This window comes from Ictidomys tridecemlineatus, chromosome 6 (genome assembly GCF_052094955.1).
Source record: "Ictidomys tridecemlineatus isolate mIctTri1 chromosome 6, mIctTri1.hap1, whole genome shotgun sequence".
Lineage (NCBI taxonomy): Eukaryota > Metazoa > Chordata > Mammalia > Rodentia > Sciuridae > Ictidomys > Ictidomys tridecemlineatus.
Window position 1 is genome coordinate 176633900 of NC_135482.1, and position 24983 is coordinate 176658882.

General features: G+C 32.6%; 1 protein-coding gene across 11 annotated transcripts in view; it reads right to left on the reverse strand.

The window, feature by feature from the left end:
• Positions 1-24983, reverse strand: part of Pan3 (poly(A) specific ribonuclease subunit PAN3) — a 162702-nt gene that overhangs the window by 92344 nt on the left and 45375 nt on the right. For 7 of the 11 annotated variants that reach the window (XM_078016185.1, XM_005317060.4, XM_021730148.3 and 4 more), the window contains exons 5-6: positions 24393-24554; positions 2913-3060 (exon numbers count right to left, since the gene is read on the reverse strand). In XM_078016185.1, coding sequence (XP_077872311.1) covers positions 2913-3060; positions 24393-24554 — 310 coding nt within the window. Of the gene's footprint in view, positions 1-2912; positions 3061-24392; positions 24555-24983 lie in introns of those variants that run through there. The other 4 variants (XM_078016184.1, XM_005317061.4, XM_013360824.4 and 1 more) reach the window with 2 other exon arrangements.

A 24983-nucleotide genomic window follows, 5' to 3' on the forward strand; every position in this document is an offset into this window, starting at 1 on the left:
TTAACATATCACATATCTTTAGCACTTACTTTTAAATCTAATTAGCTATGAATAGTTTCAAATAATTTTTAAGATTCAATAATTTTTAAATTATTAAGTTTTATTTTTTGCATTGAAATATTTTTATTTAAAAAAAAAACAACTTTGCATGTTTTAAGTGATCCAAACAAATTTTAAACAAGAAATTTTATTTACTCAGCGCCTACACTACATAAGACATGCTTTTATTCCTCATAATTTTCAGAAATGAAAAATCCTAGTGACTAATTCAACTTTGCTCAAATATTTTTATACCTTTGGTCAAAAAACATTTAGATACATATTTTTCTTTATACAATGAAAATTATATTGCTCTAATTCACATAATTCCCAAAATATTTAATGTTTCATACTTTTATGAAAAACAATAATTTCACATACTTTTAAGGGCAATAGTTTGGGGATAATTAAAAACAAAAGAAAAAATTATAACAAAATTATCAATGTAGTGTTACTACTATAGTAGACTAGAAATATTAAAGACAAATTATATCATCTCTAAGGAATGTAAACTTATAGCCTTAAATGGAAATGTCAAGAAACTTTCCTGCCCTTGAAAAAATATATTTGGAGGTAACAAGTTATGGAAGACATTGAAAATGTAAAATGGTTTTCTGGCTGGATGGCACACTTAAGTTTTTTCTTTGATCATCTCCAACGAGTGTTAAACAAAAGAAAAAAATATGAAGAAATAACAAATGCAAAACCATTCACCATTTGGAAAATATTTTAACTTAGCTGATTGTCATGTGAATAAACACTTTTGAAATAATAGAAGAATTCAAGAATGTGTTTAGTATGATATATTGACCCATTTCCAATGGTTTCAGAGAGTGATTACTTTTGCTATCAAATAGATGATTATGTTAGAGACATACAGAAGAGTAAATAGTTTCTCGACTAATGTAGTTTCAAAATTTATTAATTTGACCCTACATTTAAATTGTGATGCCCAATGGGCACTAAAACACCTACCCATGAACAAGCTAATATTACTGAAAAGCTTAAACAAATACATGTATTAACGGATTTTTAAAACTATTTTCAAAATCTAAAATTCCCTTTAATATTTCCAACTCCTCATTATTTAAAAACTTTTTAGGAGGGCTGAGCATGTAGTTCAGTGATAAGAGTATGTGTCCAGCGTGCATGAGGCTCTGATTTGATTCCCAACACTTGGGGGCGGGGATGGGGGGAAGCAAATGAAAACAGGCTTTTAAAATTTAATGGCAAGCCTGAAACAGTCTGATCAAATATATTAACAAAGTATTTACTTCTGACAACAAAACACCTTATTAAGAAAGCCACATTTTTCATTGGTATATATATCCCATTATTGTACATTAAAAAATATTATATATATATATATATATAAAATGGTAAATTTTAACACTATTCAATTTTAACAGTATTCAAAAGTCTGGATAGCTGACATGTAGATTATGTTCTTTAATGTGAACACAGCTCAATGGGAGAAATATCATAGAAGTGCATTACTTACAAGTAAAACTTTTAGGCTACCAGGGATATTCAATTCTGAAACTGCTCTCTAGGTAAGAAGTGAAAGTTTATAAATTTATCTGAAATCTGAAAAACACCATGGTAGAAGAAATGATGAAGGAACAAGGGAGAAGAGAGTGGGCACTAGTGGGGACAGCAAGAGAGAAAATGAGGGGGAAAGGAAGCACTAGTTAAATCCTTCACAATATAAGGTAGTTATTTACCCTGGGTAACACAAGCTCATACTTTATATGCTAAAACAGTTGCTCTGTTCCCTAGAGTTGATTTAATCTTCTCTTATTCTTCCTCTTGAATTAGATATCACTATCAAAACCAAGATTTACGTATCTTGGACTATAGCCCTGGAGGCAGTACTAGTTCCAGCAAAGATTTAAATATATCTTTTGGGTTTTTTTTAGTGTGTCTATTTCATTTTGTTTGTTTTATAAAACAAACAAAATGAAATAGACATCTAAGATCAAGTGACAATTTTCCAAAACAGGTTCTAGAAATACAATTTGGGTGTGCAGCTCAAACATTTTACAGGGTAACAACTTGCTCAACACTTACTATGAATTCAGTACAATTTTGTCTACTTTCCAAATCAAGATACACAGCAATGAGGATCAATTATCTTAATTATCTAAGACATTTTTAATATTTTTACATTAAAATGAATGTTAGAAAGTAGATTTTAAAATTGCATGAATTTTGAAATTAAAAGAGGACTTCAATGAGCCATAGGTCTCTCAAAAGGTCACTTTGAACTATGCCTCAGAACCCTTGAGTCCAAGTGCTCAAATTCTTCTGCCATAATGAGCATACTTGGAAGAAAATGACTGAGAAGTAGTTTTCCTTATGTAAAAATCCATGATGCAATGCAGTACAGTTGTTTCCTATTACTATTTGTAATACTAAACCAATTTTATAGCATTCATAATCAAACATCTGAAATGTAATGCATCCAAAGATGTATCTAGAATATTTTTAAAGACATTTAGTATAAAAGGAGGAGTTTTGAGTCATAAACACACATTGCAGTCCCTCAATTTTGAGTAAAATTGCATTATCATTAATTTTAAAAACACTAGGGAAACACCAAGGTCCAGAGCTTTTTTCCTAAATAATCATTTTCCTTCCATAAATTTATTTTTGTGCTTTTAAAACTCTTATATGTAATTTCATTTATATTTAAATTTTGCTTTAAAATTCAACTACATATGTGATCTATGTACCAAAAAACTAGAACATAAAGTTTAGAAAATGTTCAAAAGTGAATCATTCAATTCAATTTTCAGTTCTTATAAATTAGTAACAAATGGTGCTTACAGATTTGATATCTGGAACTCACTGGAAATAGTTACTCAACTTACCTGGTGCTAATCCAGCAGTAGCAGGGCTTCCCATGGAAGGGTGAGAGAAAACTTGAGAGAAGGCAGACATATTTGACTGGGACACGTTACTCAGCCTGGAGGTTGATCCTCCTTTAGGAATAAACTCGCTTGCAGTAGGATTTGGTGTCTATTTAAAAATCAAATATATTAAGTTAACACATTTTTGGCCCAAAAAAGACATTGAATGTATTAGGCATTACTCCACAATGTTTTCTTTACTGAATAAAATATTTTATTGAAAGGTTTTACACATGTTTTAGTTTCCACACTTTGGTGTAGATTGTTTACAATTCTAAAGGAAATTTGATCATCAAATTTGAGGAAGTCAATCTTTGCTTTACAGAATTTCAATCTCAGTAACATGTATAATCTGCCCTTACTTGTCAAGCTTGCATCGTTACTTAACTATTTTAACACATTTTAGAGAACTGGGAAGTTGAGACTACCTCAAAACTGAGCAACAAGTTTCAAATTTAGTATCTTTAAACCACTTCTACCAGGATAAAGGTCAAAATTACCTTTCTTCCAAAATTAATCACTTCCCTTTTTGTAAGCACAAACATTTCCCCAATATTATGCCATGTATTTAAGTAACAGAGCAAAGGGCGAGGGGCACATGGGAGGAATCATGACCCAAGAAAAATACATGTAAATATAAATACAAGCCCCAATGTCTGTGTAGTAAAATCATATGACATCAGAAATATTTTACATGAGATTACATGGGAAAAATTTTCATAGTGGTATTATGATACAACTTCTGATATATTCAGGGAGGATAGTACCTCCGGCTCTAAGAGCTACTAGAACATTAAGAGATCTAATATCAAATTCATAAAAACTCTGTTTTTGTCCACGATGAATTTCCATAGGAGGCAGACAATGAAAAGATGAACTACTATACAACCCAAGAACAGCTTCCTTATTTGATAGGAAAGACATTTTAAACTACCGAGAGTTCAAAATATGGGGTTGTGTCTCAGTGGTAGAGGGCTCGTCTACTATGTGTGAGGCACTGAGTTCAATTCTCAGCACCACATTAAATAGATAGATAGACAAATAGATAGATAGATAGATAGACAGATAAATAGATAGATAGATAGATAGATAGATGTGCTGTGTTCATCTACAACTAAAAGAAAATTGTAAAAAGAGTCCAAAATACTAATTTAGAGGGTAACAAGTCAACAGGGTAACCTAATTTATAAACTCTAATAAGCCATCTAAAATTAAACACACAGTAATAAAATACAGAAAAAATGTTAAATCCAGGCTTAAATGAAATATACTAGAGATATTTTTGAGTCCATTATCTAAGACACAAAATTGTAAAAAACAATAATCAGGTCCAAGCCAAACATATTTTGCAAAGGGGAAAAATATCTTTTTTAAAATCACATAAATATAGTTTTAACAATCCTTCAAAATCTCAAGTTTTAAAAAATATAGTGGCATGTTCTTTAAATGAATAGAAAACAAGCCACTGCATTTTACTTACATAGTACTTTCTAATTATAAGGGAACAAATGGCTTCTAACATGAGACAAATAAGTCAGAGCTCTTGAGTATTAGTTAACCCAAACTTCTTAGAAATCAAAATCAGATACCCTAGCAACAGAGTGCAAAAAAAGATGAGGACTTCAGGATTACAAGATTACTAGGGAGATAACAAAGCTACACAAGAGAAATCAGATACACACATGAACATTTTTAGTATTTTCCTGAGAAATAAGCATTAGCTTTTCACACAAACCCTATGATTTCAGTGACTAAACTAATTTCAAAGCTGAGTTTTCCACCTTACACATGTTTTAAATTATTTTGAAAGGCTTTTTTCTTTTCTTCTTTTTTTTTTTTTTTTTTTTTTTTGGTACCAGGGATTAAACTTGGCAGCACTTAATCACTGAGCCACATCCTTGGCCCTTTTTTGTACTTTTATTTAGAGACAGGGTCTCACTGAGTTGCTTAGGGCCTTGCTAAATTGCTGAGTCTGGTATTGAACTCACGATCCTCCTGCCTCAGCCTCCAGACCCACTGGGATTACAAGGGTGCGCCACTGCACTCAGCTGAAAGCCTATTTTTAAGAAACCCAAAAAAGGAGAAAAAGGAAGGAAAAGTCCATAACTGTCAATATAACAAACTTTAAAGGGCTTCTAAATTTATTAGAGTAGACATTATTAAAATTTACACACTAAATTGCAACTTATAGAGATTAAATAACGACAGATGCCAAAAACTGACCCAACAGTGAATTGAAATTAAGAAGTCAAAAGAAGGATCTAAACTCTTTCCTCCTTTCCTATTTACTATCCCTTGAGTGGGTGGTTGGGAGTTTGTTTTGATCTGCTGTGAGCACTTAAGACTGGAGAAAAGATACAAGGACTTAAGCAACAGGAGGAAAAAATTACATAGAATTTAGGTGGTACAACAAAATCTAGGAATAAAAGAGTAGAGCTATTACTAACAGATAATATAAATTAACCATAGATTAGTGAACTATCAAAAATAAAGAAATAATGGAAAACTAAAATCTAACCTAGTATACATTTTCATGCAAAATTTCTTCAAAATAACGATAAAAATATGCATTCTTAAAAACTTCTTTATAATGTTACTGACTTAAAATGTAAATAAGATTCTATAAAAAAATCTATTAGCATAATAGCATAAGCATACATCTTTAACATGTTAATTTTGGGGAATGTAAGTCAAAACTGGTAAATAACACCAATCACATTGAAATATTTTTCAGAAAATAAACTATTCCTGATATGTTTAGAAGGTAAAGGTTCTATCTAGGAAGACTCAAGAACTTGAGTTATGCAAATTATTTGTCTTACTTCGACAACACTACCACATACATGAAACAAATAAGTTGAAGTTTTTAATACTTCTGCCCTATGATTAAAATAATCCCTTCCTGGGTTGGGGATGTAGTTTAGAGGTAGAGTGCTGAACCAGCATGCGGAAAGACCTAGGTGGAATCCTCAGTGCCACAAAGTATATTTAAAACCCCTTCCTAATTACCTAGATTTTTCTATATAATATTGATTTTGAATTTTTTAATAAAATTTACATATAAGTACTAATTTCTATTCACAATTTAAAATTCTAATTTGTATTCATATTATAAAACAGTTCTAAATGTTTTTCTAAACATAAAACTCAGATATAGTTTTAAGTTTCCATACACCTAAATTTACCCTGTAATTTTTGTGGGAAAAAAAAAAAAAAACACTACCAAGAGCTTCCAGAAGTCTCCAAACTGACACCAACATTTGGATATAATCTCTACCTGAAACCTTTGGACACAGATATCCTAAATCAAGAGTCCTTGACTTTGGCTTACAAAAATGACACTTGTTGTATTAATATTATATCTTAAATGAGACATTTCAATCCAGATAGCCCATCCAACCCTACTAATAATTGCCTATATACAAATGATCAACAAAGGCTTTTTACAAATGCAGTAACTTTCTGATGAGGTTTTAATTCATGTTTAATACAATTTTATGGTTTTCTACTACTCCATAGAAACTGGTATTTTTAAAGTAAAATTCAGTATGTAATATTCTGATACACTTCACTAGAGAGAGAAGACTACAGTAAGATACCCAAAAATTAAGCAACTGTGCAATAAGATAAAAACTGCAACCATTAAATTTTTTTTCATTAGGTAGAAAGAAGAAGAGGTTTATATTGAACAAAAGTAGAAGACAGGATATTATGTAACATTTCAATTTAAAATGTCAACCAACAAAAGGGTCTAGAGAAAATGTATTCTCACAGCAATGGGATAAATGACTAAGAAACTCTGAATATTCTGAAATACTGTGTTTTTATTTAAAATCACACAACTTTTATATAAAACTATTAAATACTTTCCATGGTATGGCTCCTTATAATAAGCTTGGCTTGCTTTACCTACCTTAATGGCTTCATAAATAGATATCATTAAACTTTCTATTCTAAATAAAACACGACCTGGTGACTTTTTCTTTTCTTCTGGTAGTGGAGAATGAACCTAGGGGCCTTTAACCACTAATCCATATCTCTAACTCTTTTAAATTTTTTTTAAACATTAGGACAGGGTGTTGCTAAGCTGTAAGGCCGGCTTTGAACTTGCAATCCTCCTTCCTCGGTCTCCAGTCTCTGGGACCAGGCATGCACTGCCACCCCTAGGTCTGATAACTTTTTCTTAACAGCTTTATTAAGATTTAACTAGGGGCTGGGGCAGGGGTTGTGGCTCAGTGGTAGAGTGCTTGCACAGCACAGGTGAGGCACTGGGTTCAATTAAAAATAAATAAAGGTTAAATTCGTGAAAAAAAAATTTAACTTACAATAAATTTCTTTAAATGCAAACTTTGTTAACTCTTGAAATGCGCTGTACAATCAAAAAAAACAACTTTCCAAATCAATTTAATGAACATATCCATTAAGCTAAGTCTTCACAGGCTTTTTAAAAATCCCTTCTTCCAGGAGGCTGAGGCAGGATGATTTAAAAAGTTTGAAGTCGGTCTCAGAAACTTACTGAGACCCCATCCCAAAAAACATTTATTATTAAATCCCCTTTTCCACCACAACTCCCATCTTTCTAGCTTCTTTTCTGCAGGCAACCACAGATCAGCTTTCTATCACTATATAAATTTTCTAGAATTTTAAATAAATTATACATCCATATGCATGTGGTGTTTTTGACTGACTTCTTTCATTCAGCATCAAGATTCATCCATGTCATTGGATCTATCAATGTTTCATTTATTTGCTTAGTAATCAAGAATACAGATTCACAGCACAATTTATTTGTCCTTATTTATTTATTTAGGCACAGGGGATGAGAAACAGGTTAAATTGCAGTGTTGTAAGCAGACATCCTTGTCTATCTTCTGATCTTTTGGAGGAAGCATTTAATTTTCCAGAAATGAGTATGATATTAGATGTAGTATTTTTTTTAAATAGATGCACTTATCAGATTAGGAATGTTCCTTTATATTCCTAGTTTGCTGAGAATTTTCATCAGGAATTGATAACTAGATTATGTTAAATGCTTTCTATCTACTGAGACAATGATCATATTAATTTTGATTGACTAATATAATTTTATCAATTGCTTTTTAAAATACTGAACCAACTCATTACAGACAAGTTCCACTTTGTGGTATGTTATACCTTCACATTTGATTTCCTAAAATTATGTTAAGAATTTCTTCAACCACGTATATGAGTGTTATTTGTAGCCTTCTATTAATGGAATGTCTTTGGTTTTGATATCACATTAATGCTAACCTCATAGTTGGGTTATATTCTCTCCTTTTCTTTTTTGAAAGTTTGTGTCAAATTTGCACTACTTTTTCCTAAATGTGGGGTATTCACCATTGAAGCTATCTGGGCCTTCTTGTGATATGTTTACAGAGCGAATAAAGTTAATAATATATTAAGTAGTATGTGTCTTTTGAAGATTTTTTTCCATTTCATCATGTCAAATTTATTGTCATAAAGTAGTTCATAATGTTCCTTTAGTAATCCTACAATATCTGTAAAAGCTAGTGATGTCACCTGTTTCATTCCCAATATTGGTAACTTCTCTCTCTCATTTTTTCCTAATTTATCTGCCTAGATGTTTATCAATTTTATGAAACTCCTCAAAGAATCAGCTTTTGGTTTCATTATATTTTTTCTATTTTTGTTTTCTATTCTATTGGTTTATTTTCTAATCTTTATTTTCTCATGGTTCAATTGGCTGTTTTGTCTAGGTTAAAGGTGTATCATTGATTTGGGAATTTTTCCTCTTTTCTAATGAAAAAATTTGGTACTATATACTTCCCTGTAATGCCTGATTTCATGGCATCCCATAAATTGTGATGTTTTCATTTTCATTCAGTTCAAAATACTTATACACTTGACTCCTGAATAAAAGTACATTTATCCATTTTCGAAATATATAAAAATGGGGCTGGGGATGTGGCTCAAGTGGTAGCGCGCTCGCCTGGCATGCGTGCGGCCCGGGTTCGATCCTCAGCACCACATACAAATAAAGATGTTGTGTCTGCTGAAAACTAAAGAATAAATATTAAAATTCTAAAAAAAAAAAAAAAAGAAAGAAAAGAAATATGTAAAAGTTTCCAAGGAGCTTTCAGTTACTTTTTTTCTTCTTTGGTATCACGGATTGAACTCAGGGGCACTCAACCACTGAGCCACATCCCCAGCCCTATTTTATATTTTATTTAGAGACAGGATCTCACTGAGTGGCTTAGTGCTTCACTTTCGCTGAGGCTGGCTTTGAATCTTCCTTTCTCAGCATCCTGGTCAGCTGGGATTAAAGGGGTGTGCCACCTTGCACGGCCTGTTACTGATTTTTAATTTAATTGCATTGTAGTCACAGAACATATTTTTAGGACTTAAATACTTTTTAAACTTATTGAGACATTTTTATGAATTGGTCTGTCTTGGTTAATGTTCCATGTACACTTGAATAGAATATATATTTAGCAGTTTCTGGGCAGAGTGTCCTATATGTGCCAATCAGGACAAGTTGTGTTTGAGTTGTTCAATTTGCCTATCTCCTTATAGATTGCTTGTCTTTTCCTTCTATTACTAAGTGAACAGTGTTGAAAACCTTAGAACTGTCTATGTCACCATGTAGTGCACCGGGCTTTGAAAGCTCTGTTGTTAGATGCATAAAACATTCATAAAACATCCAAACTCTTGATGAACTGTCACCTTTATCAAATGATTTTCTTTATACCTGGCAATATTTTTTGCTTGAAAATATACTTTCTCTGACATAGAATTGTTGCAGCTTTCTTTTCACTAACATGATGTAACTTTAAATCTATTTTTAAATATTTATTTATTTATGCGGTACTGAGAAATGAACCCAGTGCCTCACACCTGCCTAGCAAGTGCACTAATGCTGAGCCACCACCCAAACCCCTAAATCTACTTTTGTCATCTAGTTTAAAGCAAGTTTCCTGGTAGCTTCATATAATTGAATATCCCTGAATGTTATTATGGTGTTTAGACAATGTACACTTAATGTAATTAGTGGTGATTGGATTTAAGTCTGCCATCTTGCCTTTTTTTTTTCTTTTTTTTTTTTTTTTGGTTGGTTTGTACCATCTGATGTTTTTTGCTCCATTTTCCCCTCTTTCTCATTCCTGGCTGCTGGTGTGGATTCTGGAGGATTAACTAAGTATATCTATAATTTCATTTCTCTCTCTTCCTGACTTATTAGCTAAAACTTTGTTCTATTATTGTAGTGGTTGCTTAAGATTTTTAAAGTACATACTTTAACTTATCACCACCTGTCTTAGTCTGCTAGAGCTGTCGTAACAAAACACCAGACACTAAACAACTGAAATCTATTTTCTCAGTTTTACAAGCTAGGAGTTCAAAGCAAGGTGCCACCAGGGGTAGTTTCTTCTGAAGCCACTTTCTTTCTTTTCTAGATGGCTGCCTTCTCACTGCATCCTCACATGGTCTTTTCTCTATGTACTGGCATCCCTGGTAACTCCTTCATTTTAGAAGTCATATTGACTTAGGGCCCCAACATTTTGACCTCATTAGACTTTAATCAACTCCTTAAAGGCCTCAACTCCAAACAATATAGTTACATTAGAGGTTAAAGGTTAGAAATTCAACATATATCAATAAGGGTGCGGGGGGTAGTTGACATAATTTAGTCCGTAACACCATATATGACCCAGCTTTATTAGTATTTCGGATACAGTATGAAAAGTTTTCCATATTATACTTCTATGTCTCCCCAAACTATTTTAGTATTGCCATATTTTTCTACATGTTATAAACCTTATAAGCTGTTATTTTTGCTTTGGAGGGTCAATTATCTTTCAAAGGGGCTTAGATTGTAAGGGAAAAGGTTTCTTGTATTTACTCATACAGCTAGCTATTTCCTGTGTTCTTCATTCTTTTAATTACAACCTTCTTTAGATAAATTCTTTCAACTTTTGAATATCTGAAAGTGTCTTATTCCACATTACCCCTCCCCCCGCTTTTTTTTTGACAGAGCTGGGTATTGAACTCAGGGCCTCATGCTTCCTGGGCAAGCACTCTACCACCAAGCTACATGCTCAGCTAGTTGAAGACTAGAAATAGAAATAGTATCTTTCACGATATTTCACCAAAGATAACATCTTCTATTATCACAGTCTTGTGAAATAGTTATTGGTGTCGTAATTTTAATTGACACATCTAATCTGAACTTCATCAGTTTTTATGGACACTCCATTTTTATAAGATATTTTTCCCAACTATAGAATTCTAAGCTGACATCATTTTTCCTTCTATGGTTTAAATATACTGTTATACTGATTTCTGGCTTATATTATTTTGAATGAAAAGACCTGGTATCTGTATTTTTGTTTCTCAAAAATGCACACCACCACTACCCCAAGCTGCTTCTTTGATGTGTCTTGGTAATAGTTTTCATGTCTCTTGGACTCGAGATTCACTAGGTTCATTGCATCTATGGGTTTACAATTTACATCAAATTGGAAATACTTGTCTAATATTTCTCAAAATACTTTTTTAATACTCCCCCTGCCTTCTTCAGGGAATCCAATTACAAGTATGCTAGGAAATTTGATGTTGTTCCACATCTCACTTTTTCTCCATGAATGCTTTTTGAGCAACTTCTACTGCTATGTCTTCAAATTCACTACTCTTCTACAAAGTCTAATCTGTCATTAACTCAACCTATTTTTCATTTCAGACACTATAGCTGAATTCTGAATGCTGAATTTAAGTTTTTAAATAATTCTTCCATATTTGCACAAACATGTTTAATATTTCCTCAACACAGGGGACAGAGTTACATTTAACTGTTTTGGTATTCTTTTATACTATTTCTGCATCACTTTTGGTTCCGTTTTGATTAATTCCATCTTCCTCTTTGTGTGGGTCTTACCTTTCTACTGTTAACTTCCTGTTAACTTTTCACAGGAGGGCAAATATTATGACTTTTATCTTTTTTGGTGCTGTATTCCTTTTGGGGTGGGGGGAATTACCGGGAATTGAACTCTGGGGCAGTCAACCACTGAGCCTCTCCCCAGCCCTATGTTGTATTTTATTTAGAGACAGGGTCTCACTGAATTGCTTAGAACCTGGCTGCTGCTGAGACTGGCTTTGAACTTGCAATCCACCTGATTCAGCCTCCAGAGCCACTGGGATTACAGGGTGCATCACCACTCCCAGGTGGTTCTATGTTCTTTTTGTTTTCCATCATAAACTTTTTAAAAAATTTTGTTGATCCTTTCAGGTCTTGCTATTAAGTTTTATTAGGAGGGTTAAGCAGAGCACATATTATAGGCTTATTTGGCCCCACTAAGGCAAATGTCTTCCCATTACCCTACTTCATACTTTATCAATTATGAAGTTTTGCATATTAGATGGTTAGAACAGGAACTAGTCTATGTCTTATGTGAGCTCTGAGAATTGTTTCCTGTGATCTTTTCAGGAATTTTCTTTTTCCAGTTTAAGTATCCACCTCATTCATTCACATTCTCTGATTAGTTCTCAGCTAAAGATTCAAAGGGTGTTTAGCAAATCTTCACAGTTCTTTCTGTGTGTGGACTCTCTGTTCTTACTACTTTTTATTGTAAACTACAGCCAACGTGGCTACTGCAGATTTCCAATTTGTTCTTCTGAATTCAGGAGAATGCACCAGGCTTAGAAATTCTCCCAAAGCAGTGAACTGGAGGTCATCACTGGGCTCACCTCATTTGTTTTCCATTTCTCAGTGATCATTGCCCTTCACTGTTCAATATCTAATGTCTTGAAAACTGTTTTTTTTTTCATACAATTTTTTTAGTTTTTTAGCTGTTTCTAAAGAAAAGTTCAATCCCTGTTCTTCCATCTTGGCCAGAAGATGAACCTCTTCATAATGTTTTTCAAAGGAAACAGGAATTCCTAATTCAATCTTAATTTATCAATATATAAATTTCAGTCAACTCTTTTTTATTGTTAGATTAGACACCCACTAGCAGAGAGGTGCTTTGCAACTATCATTTCAAACAACTTATGAGCAAATCAACCTACTTTCCCAAAGTTGATTTCCTTTTCAAGTTTTGTTGTACTTTCTATATGATGTTTTTTCTAAACAAATAAATTATGTCACAGATCAATAATCCTTTGATATCTCTGAAGTACCAAGCTAATGAGTTTATTCTACATACTACATATTTCTTAAATTCAACTTCTTCTACCCATGTGACTGTCAGTGTCACAGTTTACACCAATATCATCTATGCCCAGACTTACTACAACACTGTCCCAAATGACTGAAAAACTCAAGATTTTTTCATCTCAGTTCATCATCTACATTCCAGCCAGCAAAAAGAGGAGGAAAATGGTAAGAAAGAAGGGACAGAGGGAACAAAAGTTTTGTTTGATGACTTTATTTTTAAAATCTACTATATTCTAGTTCTTGGCCGAACCGAGTCAGTTTAAAAAAAAAATGGTTTAAAAGAATCCAGAAATAAAAATAATAAACAAGAAAAAAGAAGAGAAAAGAAACAAACAAGTTCTATTAATCTTTACCTTGTCTACTTTGTTACAAAATCAAGACTTCTTCTATCACTGCTACTTTTTTTTTTTCCTTCCTATTTTTCTGGGTATCAAAGAAGCATAGTTAGGACTAATTTATATGTGTGTGTGTGTGTGTGTGTGTGTGTACACTGGCAAAAGCAAAATGCAGTGAATTTTTGGGAAATGCAGAAGATGGGGTACTAATAATAATGGAGAAAGGCAGAGAAGGAAATTTACTTGCCTTGCTAAAATGATCTTAAGTCATAAAAAGATAAAACCCACAGACATAAGAGCAGTATTATTAAAGCTATTTTTACTAGTTTCAGTGTTCATATATAACAGAGAATGAAAGAGGTACAGAATGAGAAGGAAAAGTCAAATGGCTAACTAGAACCTCTGAGTTCACATTTCCACAAGTTTGATTTTTTTTGGGGGGGGGCAGAGTTTTGTTTGTTTTAAGTAGGTTTTATTTCCTCTTATTTTAAGCATATCCAAATATGGTCAGTTAAAGATTTATTATCATTGGCTGGGATTCTGGCTCAGAGGTAGAGTGCTTGTCCAGCATGTGTGAGGCACTGGGTTCAATTCCTAGTACCACATATAAATAAATAAATAAGATCCACTGACAACTAAAGAATATTTTTTAAAAAGATTATCAAAATATACTCAAATTTCTGGGTTAATCAGAAACTGACCTATATAAAACAAGTCAAGTGCCATCTTCTAAGTTAAAAGAAATCATATAAAAACTATTACTATTTTGAAAATAGTCCAGTAATACAGTTTGTGAATTTTCTGAAGCAAACTAAGTTTGGCCCTCTGATTTGAGCGCCTCAATAGAGAAGGTAGGATTTTCTAAATTAGTTTAAAGTGGCTGAGAGAGCAGAAGAAAGTTTATCACTAATTATTTCACATCAGTGTTCTTTACATAATCGTAAGGGCAAAGAACACACATGTATATCAGAACTCACAAAATGAAAAATTAATATAGCAAGCTTTATATTTATGATAGAAAAAAATCATCATGAACTCAAAGTAATTCTCTGTACATAATAGCTTAAAGCTGTGCCTAAATTTGCAAAATATCTGTCAGTTTCTCCTTTACAGAAAACTGTAAGAAGCTGATTACTAATACAAACACTTCTAGTCATAATACCCTTTTTTCAAATTTTATTTATTTATTTTTTAGTTGTTGATGAACCTTTATTTTATTTAAGTGTATGTGGTACTGACAATTGAACCCAGTGCCTCACACATGCTAGGCAAGCGCTCTACCACTAAGATCAACTCCATCCCTCCTGATACACCCTTCTTGAGAATAATAAGATAATATGTATTTAAATAAGAAATAAGCATCTCCTTTGATCTACCAAGCCCACATCTAGGAATGCTAAGGAGAAACAAATGACACAACCAGAAAAGATTAAGTTTAGCACAGCATTTTTTATTTATTTTTAATGAAGAAAATAAGTAAAATATCTATTGGCAGGCTTCTGGTTATGTGGATTATATATAGTATATATAACAGTGTATAGATATTGAAAATTATATGGAATGATATACTTTTAAGATGGAAACCAAACCATATCACTGTTGAGTTAAATAAAAAAAATTAAACTACAGAACAGCAACGACAATTGTTCATGTAAAATGTTTTACTAATGCCTAAGTGGTGGGAGGGGGAACCATGTGTACAGGATGTGTGTAAAAAGAAACTAAAATGTTAACAAAGATATTATCTCTGGATAGAGAGGTGACAAAGGATATTTTTTGCTTTCTTCTTTGTACTTTTCTTGAGTGGCTAAAATTTATTTTGAAGTATACATAATTTTAGAAAAATGTTTTAAAAGAAAGTTCAACATTTGTAAATTATAAAACCACTTACATCATTCCCTTTCATTTGCATGTCACTACAGAATGAGGTGATATTATAAGAATTCATATATAATATGCAACTTTTGAGACCAATAAATTCAACGCATGCAAAAATGAAAAAAAAATCTGTATCTAAAGTATAGAAGATATTTAAAAACAAAACCAGATGAGCTGCTGCTCATCTGCTACTTTTATCTGAGTTATTACATGTCATTAATAGTCATGGAACATATAACATCTAGTCACTAAAAGTAGCAAAAATATCAATTTAGATTAATGAGTAGTCCAGGAAAGTCACACTATCACAGCATTCCAGAGAGGCCTCACAGAGCTCCAATTAACTACCTCCTATCTCCATGCATATCTCCTATCCACAGCTACAAAATGGTAAAACCCATCTTTCACATTCCACAGTAATAAAAAATTACTTAGAAGCATTTTACCTGTCCAAGAATCCTGCCATATTTAATCAGAAAACTTAACATACATTAAGAATTCCAAATTTTTTTCCACAATAATATGTCATAAAACTACCAAGGAAACAATTTAAACTTTAGGACTAACATTAGGCCAAATACTCACTAGATAATAAACACTAATTAAGGTTCACTCATTCTATTATTTTAATAATACCTAAAATTCACTGTGCTAGATACTACGAGAAAGACCTATCAAACCAGTACTATGTTACACAATTTCACAGGCTAGCATTTCACACATACAAATGAATTCTGAACTCAACTGCACACTCCCATAGAACATCCATGTATCAAAAAAAAAAAAGGAAAAAGAAAAAGAGTCCACATTATGCTACATTAATAATGAGGAATTTAAATAATTAATTAGAACAATAAGGTAAGTGGGAGGAAAAAAGGAACAAATGCTTAATGCTGTCAGTCAAATCTGTATACTAAGACCATATGCTTGAATTAAATCCTAAAATTTTGTTTGTTAAATCAAGACAGAGAAAAGGGTACATCAAGCAAAACAAATGTTGGAAAAGAATGTTCAAAGGCAGAAGCATGAAGAACAACTTGGTACTTCTCATGGAACTTGCGAGGTACTGCAAGTAGTTCAGTAAGTCTGCAGCAGAAAGCAAGAGCAAATTCAGGAGCATCTTGAATGCCTTCTTAAAAAATATAATCTTTTCCAATAATAAAAAAATGACAAAGATAAAAAGCAAGATTAGAAAATAAGGCAGCATTTTGAGAATTAAGACCAGAAGCAGGAATCCAGACAAGAAATAATAATGGTAACAATACACATAAGAAGAAAAGTGATGCGGGATCGATAAATTATAACTTATTAAGAATGAAGATACTCAGCACTAAAATATAACAAAATCATGGCATTTGGGGAAATGGATGGCATTAGAGCAAATTATGCTAAGTGAAGTTAGCCAATCCCTAAAAAACAAATGCCAAATGTCTTCTTTGATATGAGAAGGGCGACTCAAAACAGAGCAGAGAGGAAGAGCATGAGAAGAAGAGTACCATTAAGCAGGGACTAGAGGTGGGAGGGAAAGTGAGAGAGAAAGGAAATTGCATGGAAATAGAAGAAGACCCTCATTGTTATACACAATAACGTATAAGAGGATGTGAGGGGAAAGGGGGGAAAAAAGAGAGAGAAATGAATTACAGTAGATGGGGTAGAGAGAGAAGATGGGAGGGGAGGAAGGGGATAGGAAAGGCAGCAGAATACAAGACACTAGTATGGCAGTATGTATAAACGTGGATTATAACCAATGTGATCCAGCAATCTGTACACGTGGTAAAAATAAGAATTCATAACCCACTTGAATCAAATGTATGAAATGATATGTCAAGATCATTGTAATGTTTTGAGCAACCAATAAAAAAATATATATTAAAAAAGGGGGAACTCAGAGAAATGACTGAAACATTTTGAGTTGCATATCACATTAATTGAAGATTAAGTTAAAATAAAATAAATAATAAGACCTCAAATAAAACAGCATTCTTTCTGTAATTAAAAAAAAATGAAGATTATTTCTAAGTAGCACAAGCAATAATTCTTAGAGGATAAAGAATGTCAGAAAGAAAGCACAGACTGGACATTGAGTGATATCAATAACCAAACTAAATAGTGGACACGCAGTTCTAAATAAGTGAGTATGTACAGGTGTATGTGAATGAAAGACAGATTTGAAAACAAATGTACAGTTTTTAATTTTTGACACGTTAAATTTCAAGACCTATGCCATACAGATAAAGATATTCAAAAGAAACTAGAAACATAATACTTAAGAGTCAATGCAAAGGGCTGGAAGGCAAAAAAAAATATCTAGGAGTCAAATATGAATAGGAAATAGCTGAAGTAATGGAGAGGTGGGAGATGACCAAAGGGTATTCTGAGGAACCGAAAAGAGAGACAATGACAGAACCTGGGATAGTTGAGGACCAGGAAGGGCTGAGGGCAGGGTGGGGGTGGGGAGGAAGGAGAACTAATAAAGAACAATCTAAGAGAAGAGAAGTTTCAAGAAGAGTAATAGTCCACATTGTCAACTGCAGGAGAGAAAGGGCAAAAAAGAATGCCATTAATTTTATCAGGCCATCTTATCAAAAATAGTTAATAGAATACTCAAGATGGAAAAATAATGGGAACTAAGAAGTGAAGAAAAGATAAAAAGGTAGCCACAAAAAGTAGGAATCATGCCCCAAATTATATTGCACTGTCACCTACATGTCCTACTGATCATGTCGCTTTCTTTGTTCCAGGGTTTACTAAATAACAGGAAAAACTTGTGGCATGTTTATAAGCCAGAACAAGGAAAATCAATATAGAAGGAGGGACTATCTAAAGAATTGAAGAGTCAAGTGGAAGAATGAATTGCCAGGAGCAATAAAGACAGGTAGTAAAGGAGACAGGAAGAAAAACAGTAAGAAAGGATAAGAATGAAAACATTACAGAAAACATTACAAATGATACATGAGCCAATTCATTCTCAATAGTCCCTTTTATCCCACTCTGAAGAACACAAAGTCTTTACTCAAAAGTGAAAAGAGAGTTGAATAGATTTGAGAAGAATGTGAAAGGTTTAGAATAGCAGCTAGAGAGAAGAGAAAGGGTCTAAGGTGGGGTAAGGGGCAGACAGTCGTAGATTTATAGTAAGGCTATTACAGCTACCTCTGTAGTTCTATATTCTTTCAAAATCTCAAAGAACTCAAAGGTTCACGTTTATGACAGCCGAAATTTTCCCAAAGACCAAAAAACTAAAAACCACCTGAAATAGCAGTAATGAAAGAGTAAAGTTTATTTATCCAGTGAGTTTATAAAACCTTCCTGAGATCTTTAAAGCATCAGTCAGAAGCAACTAGAATTCTCAAGAGATTTTGTAGGCCAAGAGATTTTTAATGTGAGCTTTTGTCCTAAACACTTCTCCTAAAAAATGTCATTTAATTAGACTACAAGGAGGATAAAAATAGCATCAAAAGAGATACCGACAAGTAGATGATGATGTCAGACAGATAACATCTCACAGTCCAACAGTTCTCATTCACTTGTATCATTTTGCTGTGTAAGTTAAAACAGTAATACTTGTGATTCACAAATCCACTATTTTAAAAAGTCTGAAACGAACATAATTTTATTTAAGATATCACTATTTTTCAGCAAATCTTAATCAGCATGACAAACTTGCAAAATCATACATTTCCTCAATCCTTTCATACATGTTGGTACCTCATTCTTAAATGAAGAAACACATTGTTATCCCTTCAAAATAATAATAATGAGCTGAAGTTGTAGCTCAATGGTATAGTGTTTGCCTAGCAAGTGAGGCACTGGATTTGATCCTCAGCACCACACAAAAATAAAGGTATTATACCCATCTACAACTAAAAATAAATAAATAAATACATAATAAGGAACGTTAACATTAATTTTTTAAAACATCTTAGTATTAAAATGTAGGAACAAATGTCACTAACTCATTTTAAACATACCATACCATACACATGTAAATATAACTACAGACTGCACTCTAAATAAGTTATATAATGAAGACCAATTTTAAGAGCTAGTGATAAAATAAGGTAAAACTGGGAGAACAAACATTTGTTTAGTATCTATTACATACTAGGAAATGTGGATTCTCACAATTCTAGCTTAGGTGATAAAATGTTTCAGTCCTAAGAAATGACATTTGAACTGTGCAATCAAAGAACAAATGAAAGAAGAACTTGAATTCACATACAGATTAGTCAGGCAAAGTAACATGTAATCATGAAGTAGAAAAGGAAAATTCAAAATGAATTTGCCCCAAGGTGAAATAGTATTGCTAATGTGAATCTCAGGTGATCTTCAGTTTGGTTTCTGGCCTGAGATCACAAGAAAAACACAAAACAGGAGGTCTATCACTAAACAATCGTGTTGAAAACTAATTAAGAGTACTACCAGGTTCAGAAGATTAACAAATATCAAGAATACTTAAACTAATGCTAAAGTTTAAATTTTAAAAAAATGTGAAGATCTCTATCTTTCAAAAGAAATCACCATCTTGTGTTTTATGTGATACTAAAACTAATAAGCAGTGGTAACATTGTGGCTATAAACCCCATAAAACCTGTGATTCATTTTTAAAATTTTTTATTAAAAATCTTAGAAATAAATTACTTTAAAATTACACATTACTCAATAAAATTAAAGTAGCATTTAGAAATAAACAAAATAGGGCTGGGGTTGTGGCTCAGTGGTAGAGCACTTGCCTCTCAGATGTGAGGTGCTAGGTTCATCCTCAGAACCACATAAAAATAAATAAATAAAGATGCTATGACTACTACTAAAAAGAATTTTTTTAAAAAGGAAATAAACAAAATACAGGAATAACAAACACAAATTTATTCTCAAATATTTACAACCCAGTAAAAAAAGAAAACAGGTAAACAAATTAACACAAAACAATAACTATTAAACATCAAGTACCGTGGAAACAGTACTATAAAATATATAATGTACAATATGTAAGATACACTACAGAACAAATTATATACACACATGTGTATGTATGTACTAGTGTGTGTGTGTTTCCTCCCAGATGTTTGAATAAGTATTCACAGGAAAAGTAGCATTTTAGCCATCTCCTGGAGGAAAAAGAAGAGAATTTTTTTTCAGTCTCTGTTAACAATGATGCAAACCTAGCAAAGTAACAACTGACAGTATATTTATCTTATGCAATATGAAAGACCCCATATGATTAAAATGAGTATGTTCACAGACAGGGAGAGACAGCCCCAGAAAGGTAGGATAGGACAGTTCCCAAAAAGATTTGATAAGAATTTGGTAGAAAAATCTCAGGATTTAAAATTAAATAGATCTTGTCAACAGGCCTTTCTAAAGATAATTTCCATATATGTCCAATGAAAAAATATGCCATTATTGTTGTAAAAACTTAATGTGATAGCATGTGTATATTGTCTAATTGTCTTTATTAATGAATAGGTAAAACCCAATAGTTTCCCTCTCATAAGAAGTAGTAAATGTAGGAGATATCGAGGAAGAAGCCCAGATATTAGCTTCAGTGACAAGGAAGATGACAATGCTATTAACGGAAGCAGGGATATAGGAAAAATTTTTTTTAAAAATCAGTGGATTTGGAGAACAGAAAAATAAACTGAGTTTTAGACATCTCAGATCTGCTGTGATAGTGGGATATAGATCTACCTGCAGAGATATCAGAAGGCATGAAAAATCTGGATTTCAATCTCAGAAGACAATTCTTAACCAAAAAAAATTTAGGGATCAAGAACACAGAAGAAAAAGTGAACAAAGAAAAGGAGTGCAGAAAGAGCCAGAAATGAAACAAAGTTAAAAGTACAAAGAGGAAATAGTTTTAAAAGAAATACAAAGGCAGCCATCAGTACCAGATAAAACTGCTACATTTGACAACTAAGATCTCCAGCAAACTTTTTATTTATCTATTTTTCTATTTATTTATTTATTCATTCATTCATTCTAATTTGTTATACATGACAGCAGAATGCATTTCAATTCATAGTACACATATAGAGCACAATTTTTCATGTTTTTTGTTATATACAAAGTAAAGTCACACCATTTGTATCTTCATACATGTACTTAGGGTAATGACATCCCTCTCATTCCACGATCTTTCATATCCCCATGCCTCCCTCCACTTTGCCCTATCTAAAGTTCCTCAATTTCTCCCAGCCTCCCCCCCATCCCCATTGTGGATCAGCATCCATGTATCAGAGAAAACATTTGTTTTGGGGATTGAATTACTTCACTTAGCATAACTGACATCAAACTGAAGACATTTAAAGAATACATGGGTACTAAAGAAATGAGAGAAAACAACAGAAGCTACTCCATGAGTCCCCACTTGGGGACTTCATATATCTAAGAATAGAGACTAGATAGTTTTATTAGTATTTCAGACAGCCATATGAAAATAAATTTACCTTCTGCACACCTACAAAAGACTGAAGAAAATGTTTATTTGATTCTCTAATTAGCAATTCTGCACTTACATGTATTAGATCAAGATTAAGAAATCAATGTAAATAACATTTAAAGATTAAAAAAAAAGGGCAAAGGTCACTGAAGAAAAGATGAATCATAAAGAAAAAGGACTATCCGTTCACGTGCTGCAAAGGAATGCCTAAATTACAACTCATGTCTAGGAAACTATGTAGGCATTCTTATTCTCAAAATAAATTGTTAAACAAAAGCTCAATTACCCAGTCAGATGAACCAAGTATGTCCTAGCACAACTAAAGTTTCATCATATAGAAATAAAGAGATTTTTTGAACCTGACAAACTTTGGTTCAAATTTCTGCTCTTCTACTGACTGTTTAAACTTAGTATTACTTAGCTTCTCTGAAGACATTTTTTCCATTTAATAATATCTATGCCACAGGCTATAAGAAAGACCAAGAAAATATACACAAAGAGATTAGCACAGTGCTCGGTTAAACCCGTTAAGAAACACTTATAATTACTAAAATAAAATATAAACATTCCTCTGCCTTTACAATTGAGAGGCCCTAAGTTTTAAAAGAAAGGAAACAAATAAAATGGAAAAGACTAATACATCTGGCTGTACAATCGTTTAAACTTTATGTGTCAAAAATATAAAACAATTACAACATAAACAAAGCCAAAAACAAGGTATGGAATTCACTTATATAAATTATTTTTGTTCTACAACAAACAGATAGGAACTCCAATGTCTAGATAAATAGACATGCACACACATAGCACACTGACATACTCTTTGTGCTCAATAAACTTCTCACTGAACTATTCCAGGTCCCCATTTTAAGAATTCTCAAAGACAGTAATGGAGACTAGCTGGGTAGTTTTGAATACTTCAACATGTGGCTCATAACGTCAGGCATTTTAGAGCTTACAAAGCTTTAAACTTGAGGCATAACATAACATTCCTTATGCCCCACACTCAACTCCTGCAGCTGGGGATTGAACCCAATCCCAGGGTCTCATGCTCAATAGGTAAGTACTCTACCACTGAGTCACATTCCCAGCCCACTTCTGACTTTAAAGCAAAATACCATTTGGAGCAAAAATGTAACTGTAGTATTTGAAATACATACTAGATTCAGATGACTCCAATTCAATCTTTCACATACATTAATGTAAATCTTTTAGCAGTTGTTTTAATTAAACATAAAACATAACTTAAGTGTATATTCTTAAACCAAACTAATGGCTTTTTCAAGCTATACTAAACCTCTAAACCTCCACTGGGATGGGAGAAACAAGTTGAGTGACAACATCTTTGTATTGGTCAGTGTTCTACCACCACAACCTACAAGCTGTTCCAGTTGAACCTATACTGGCTCTTAGGTAGTGGGGGCCCAATTTCTTTTCAGACTTCCTTTCTAAAACTGAAAAATAATTGTAATAATTCATATTGAATCTTTGACTTAGTGATCTCAAAGATAAGAAAAATTCATTTAAAACTATGTTACTAAAAATAATTAAGAGCCAAAACTCTAATGAAATTTTAAGTAGAAATAAAATAATGTGGAATTCCCTGGGCTTCCTCCACCTTATCTTTTTAGAAAAATACTTCCAAAATTTCAGTAGGGGGAAAAAATACATTTTGTAATATTTCTGGAATAATTTCTTTATTCCTGTTCCAAAGCAACACAGATATTGCTACTATGTTAATACTAAACTAATACAAAATACTGTTGAACTTTTTTTAATATGAATTTGGTGACAGAAATAAAATCAAGTTAACTTTGTTATATCTTTTTGTGTATGATATGTACATGCAGGAGATAGAAATTCACTCAAAGTTTGGGAGGATAAATATGTTACCTTTAGCTAAGCTGAAATTCTGATTAAGAGTACTAGCCACAGTATACAATTAACATTTTTTTAAAATGAAATATAATAAATAAAACTCAAGTTAAAATGGAATATAAAATCATTCTGTATGTAATTCAAAATCTCACATAGAAGATTAGTCCTTGAGTTATAAAACTTTGCTTTAATTTTCAATATATAAGTAAAGATAGAGTCAATGCTGAAATGTCTCTGTAATAACCCTATGACAATATACTACTTAAGTTGGTTGACAAATCTGTTTACATACCATTTTTATTTCCTACTAAAAATGTACAAAAAGGCAATATATAGAGTTTCCTACTGTTTAGATTCCAAACAAATGAAACTCTGCATACTAAAAAATAATTGAACTTATGCTCTATGGTAGGTAGAACACAAGTGTTTGATCCCCAGAACCACAGGGAGAAACATTTGAACTCACATGTTAACAAAACCAAAAAGGGCAAAAATAAATTCAATAAAAGAATAGAAAGATATACTATAAGCAGAGCAAGTTCAAAAAACTAAACAAAAATCATTATGGGCCACTAACCTTGCTTTTTTAACCTTGCTAAAAATTTTTAAAAATTAACAGAGCATACCAGCTAAGCCATCCAATCCTTTCATACCCACCACCCCCCAACACAGAAAGCAGCCAAAATATTCAATTTCAAAAAACATCTAATAAAAATTATTTTTACCTGTAAATTGTTTTCTGTGACTCTGTTCCACCAAACCATATTGATGGGTACTCCTGATTTACACCTGTCAGCAAGGCAGCCAATAGGGTTCTTTGCTTTTCGTGCCTTTGATCCCATCGGTACTAGCCTCTCCTCCAGCATCCCCAGGCGATACTTTCTTGGCTAGGAAAAAGAAGGAAAGAAACCAGGCCACTCCTAACATCCCCCACACTAATCTAAACTAATATGACTAACACACAGGAATGGTGGGATAGGAAACATGTAAAATTCCTAAAATATCCCCCTCCCAAAGTCCTTATCACCACCCACCATCCCACACTCCCACCCCATACCTCTACAATAATTCTCAGTACTAAGAGTTTGAACAATATTATTTAAAACAACAGATTTTTGGAGAAATATAATCTGATTTTATAAGACTATTTAATTAATAGAATTTAAGTTATCAGCAAAGTAAATGCTTTGCGAATTTTTTTTCCACTGGAACTTACCTATTCTCATTGTAATATGAAGAAATAGCTTCAAGGGCATGAAATATAGATAAAAAAAAATTCTCAGAACTACATCCTTTTTAGAAACTCATCTTGCTAC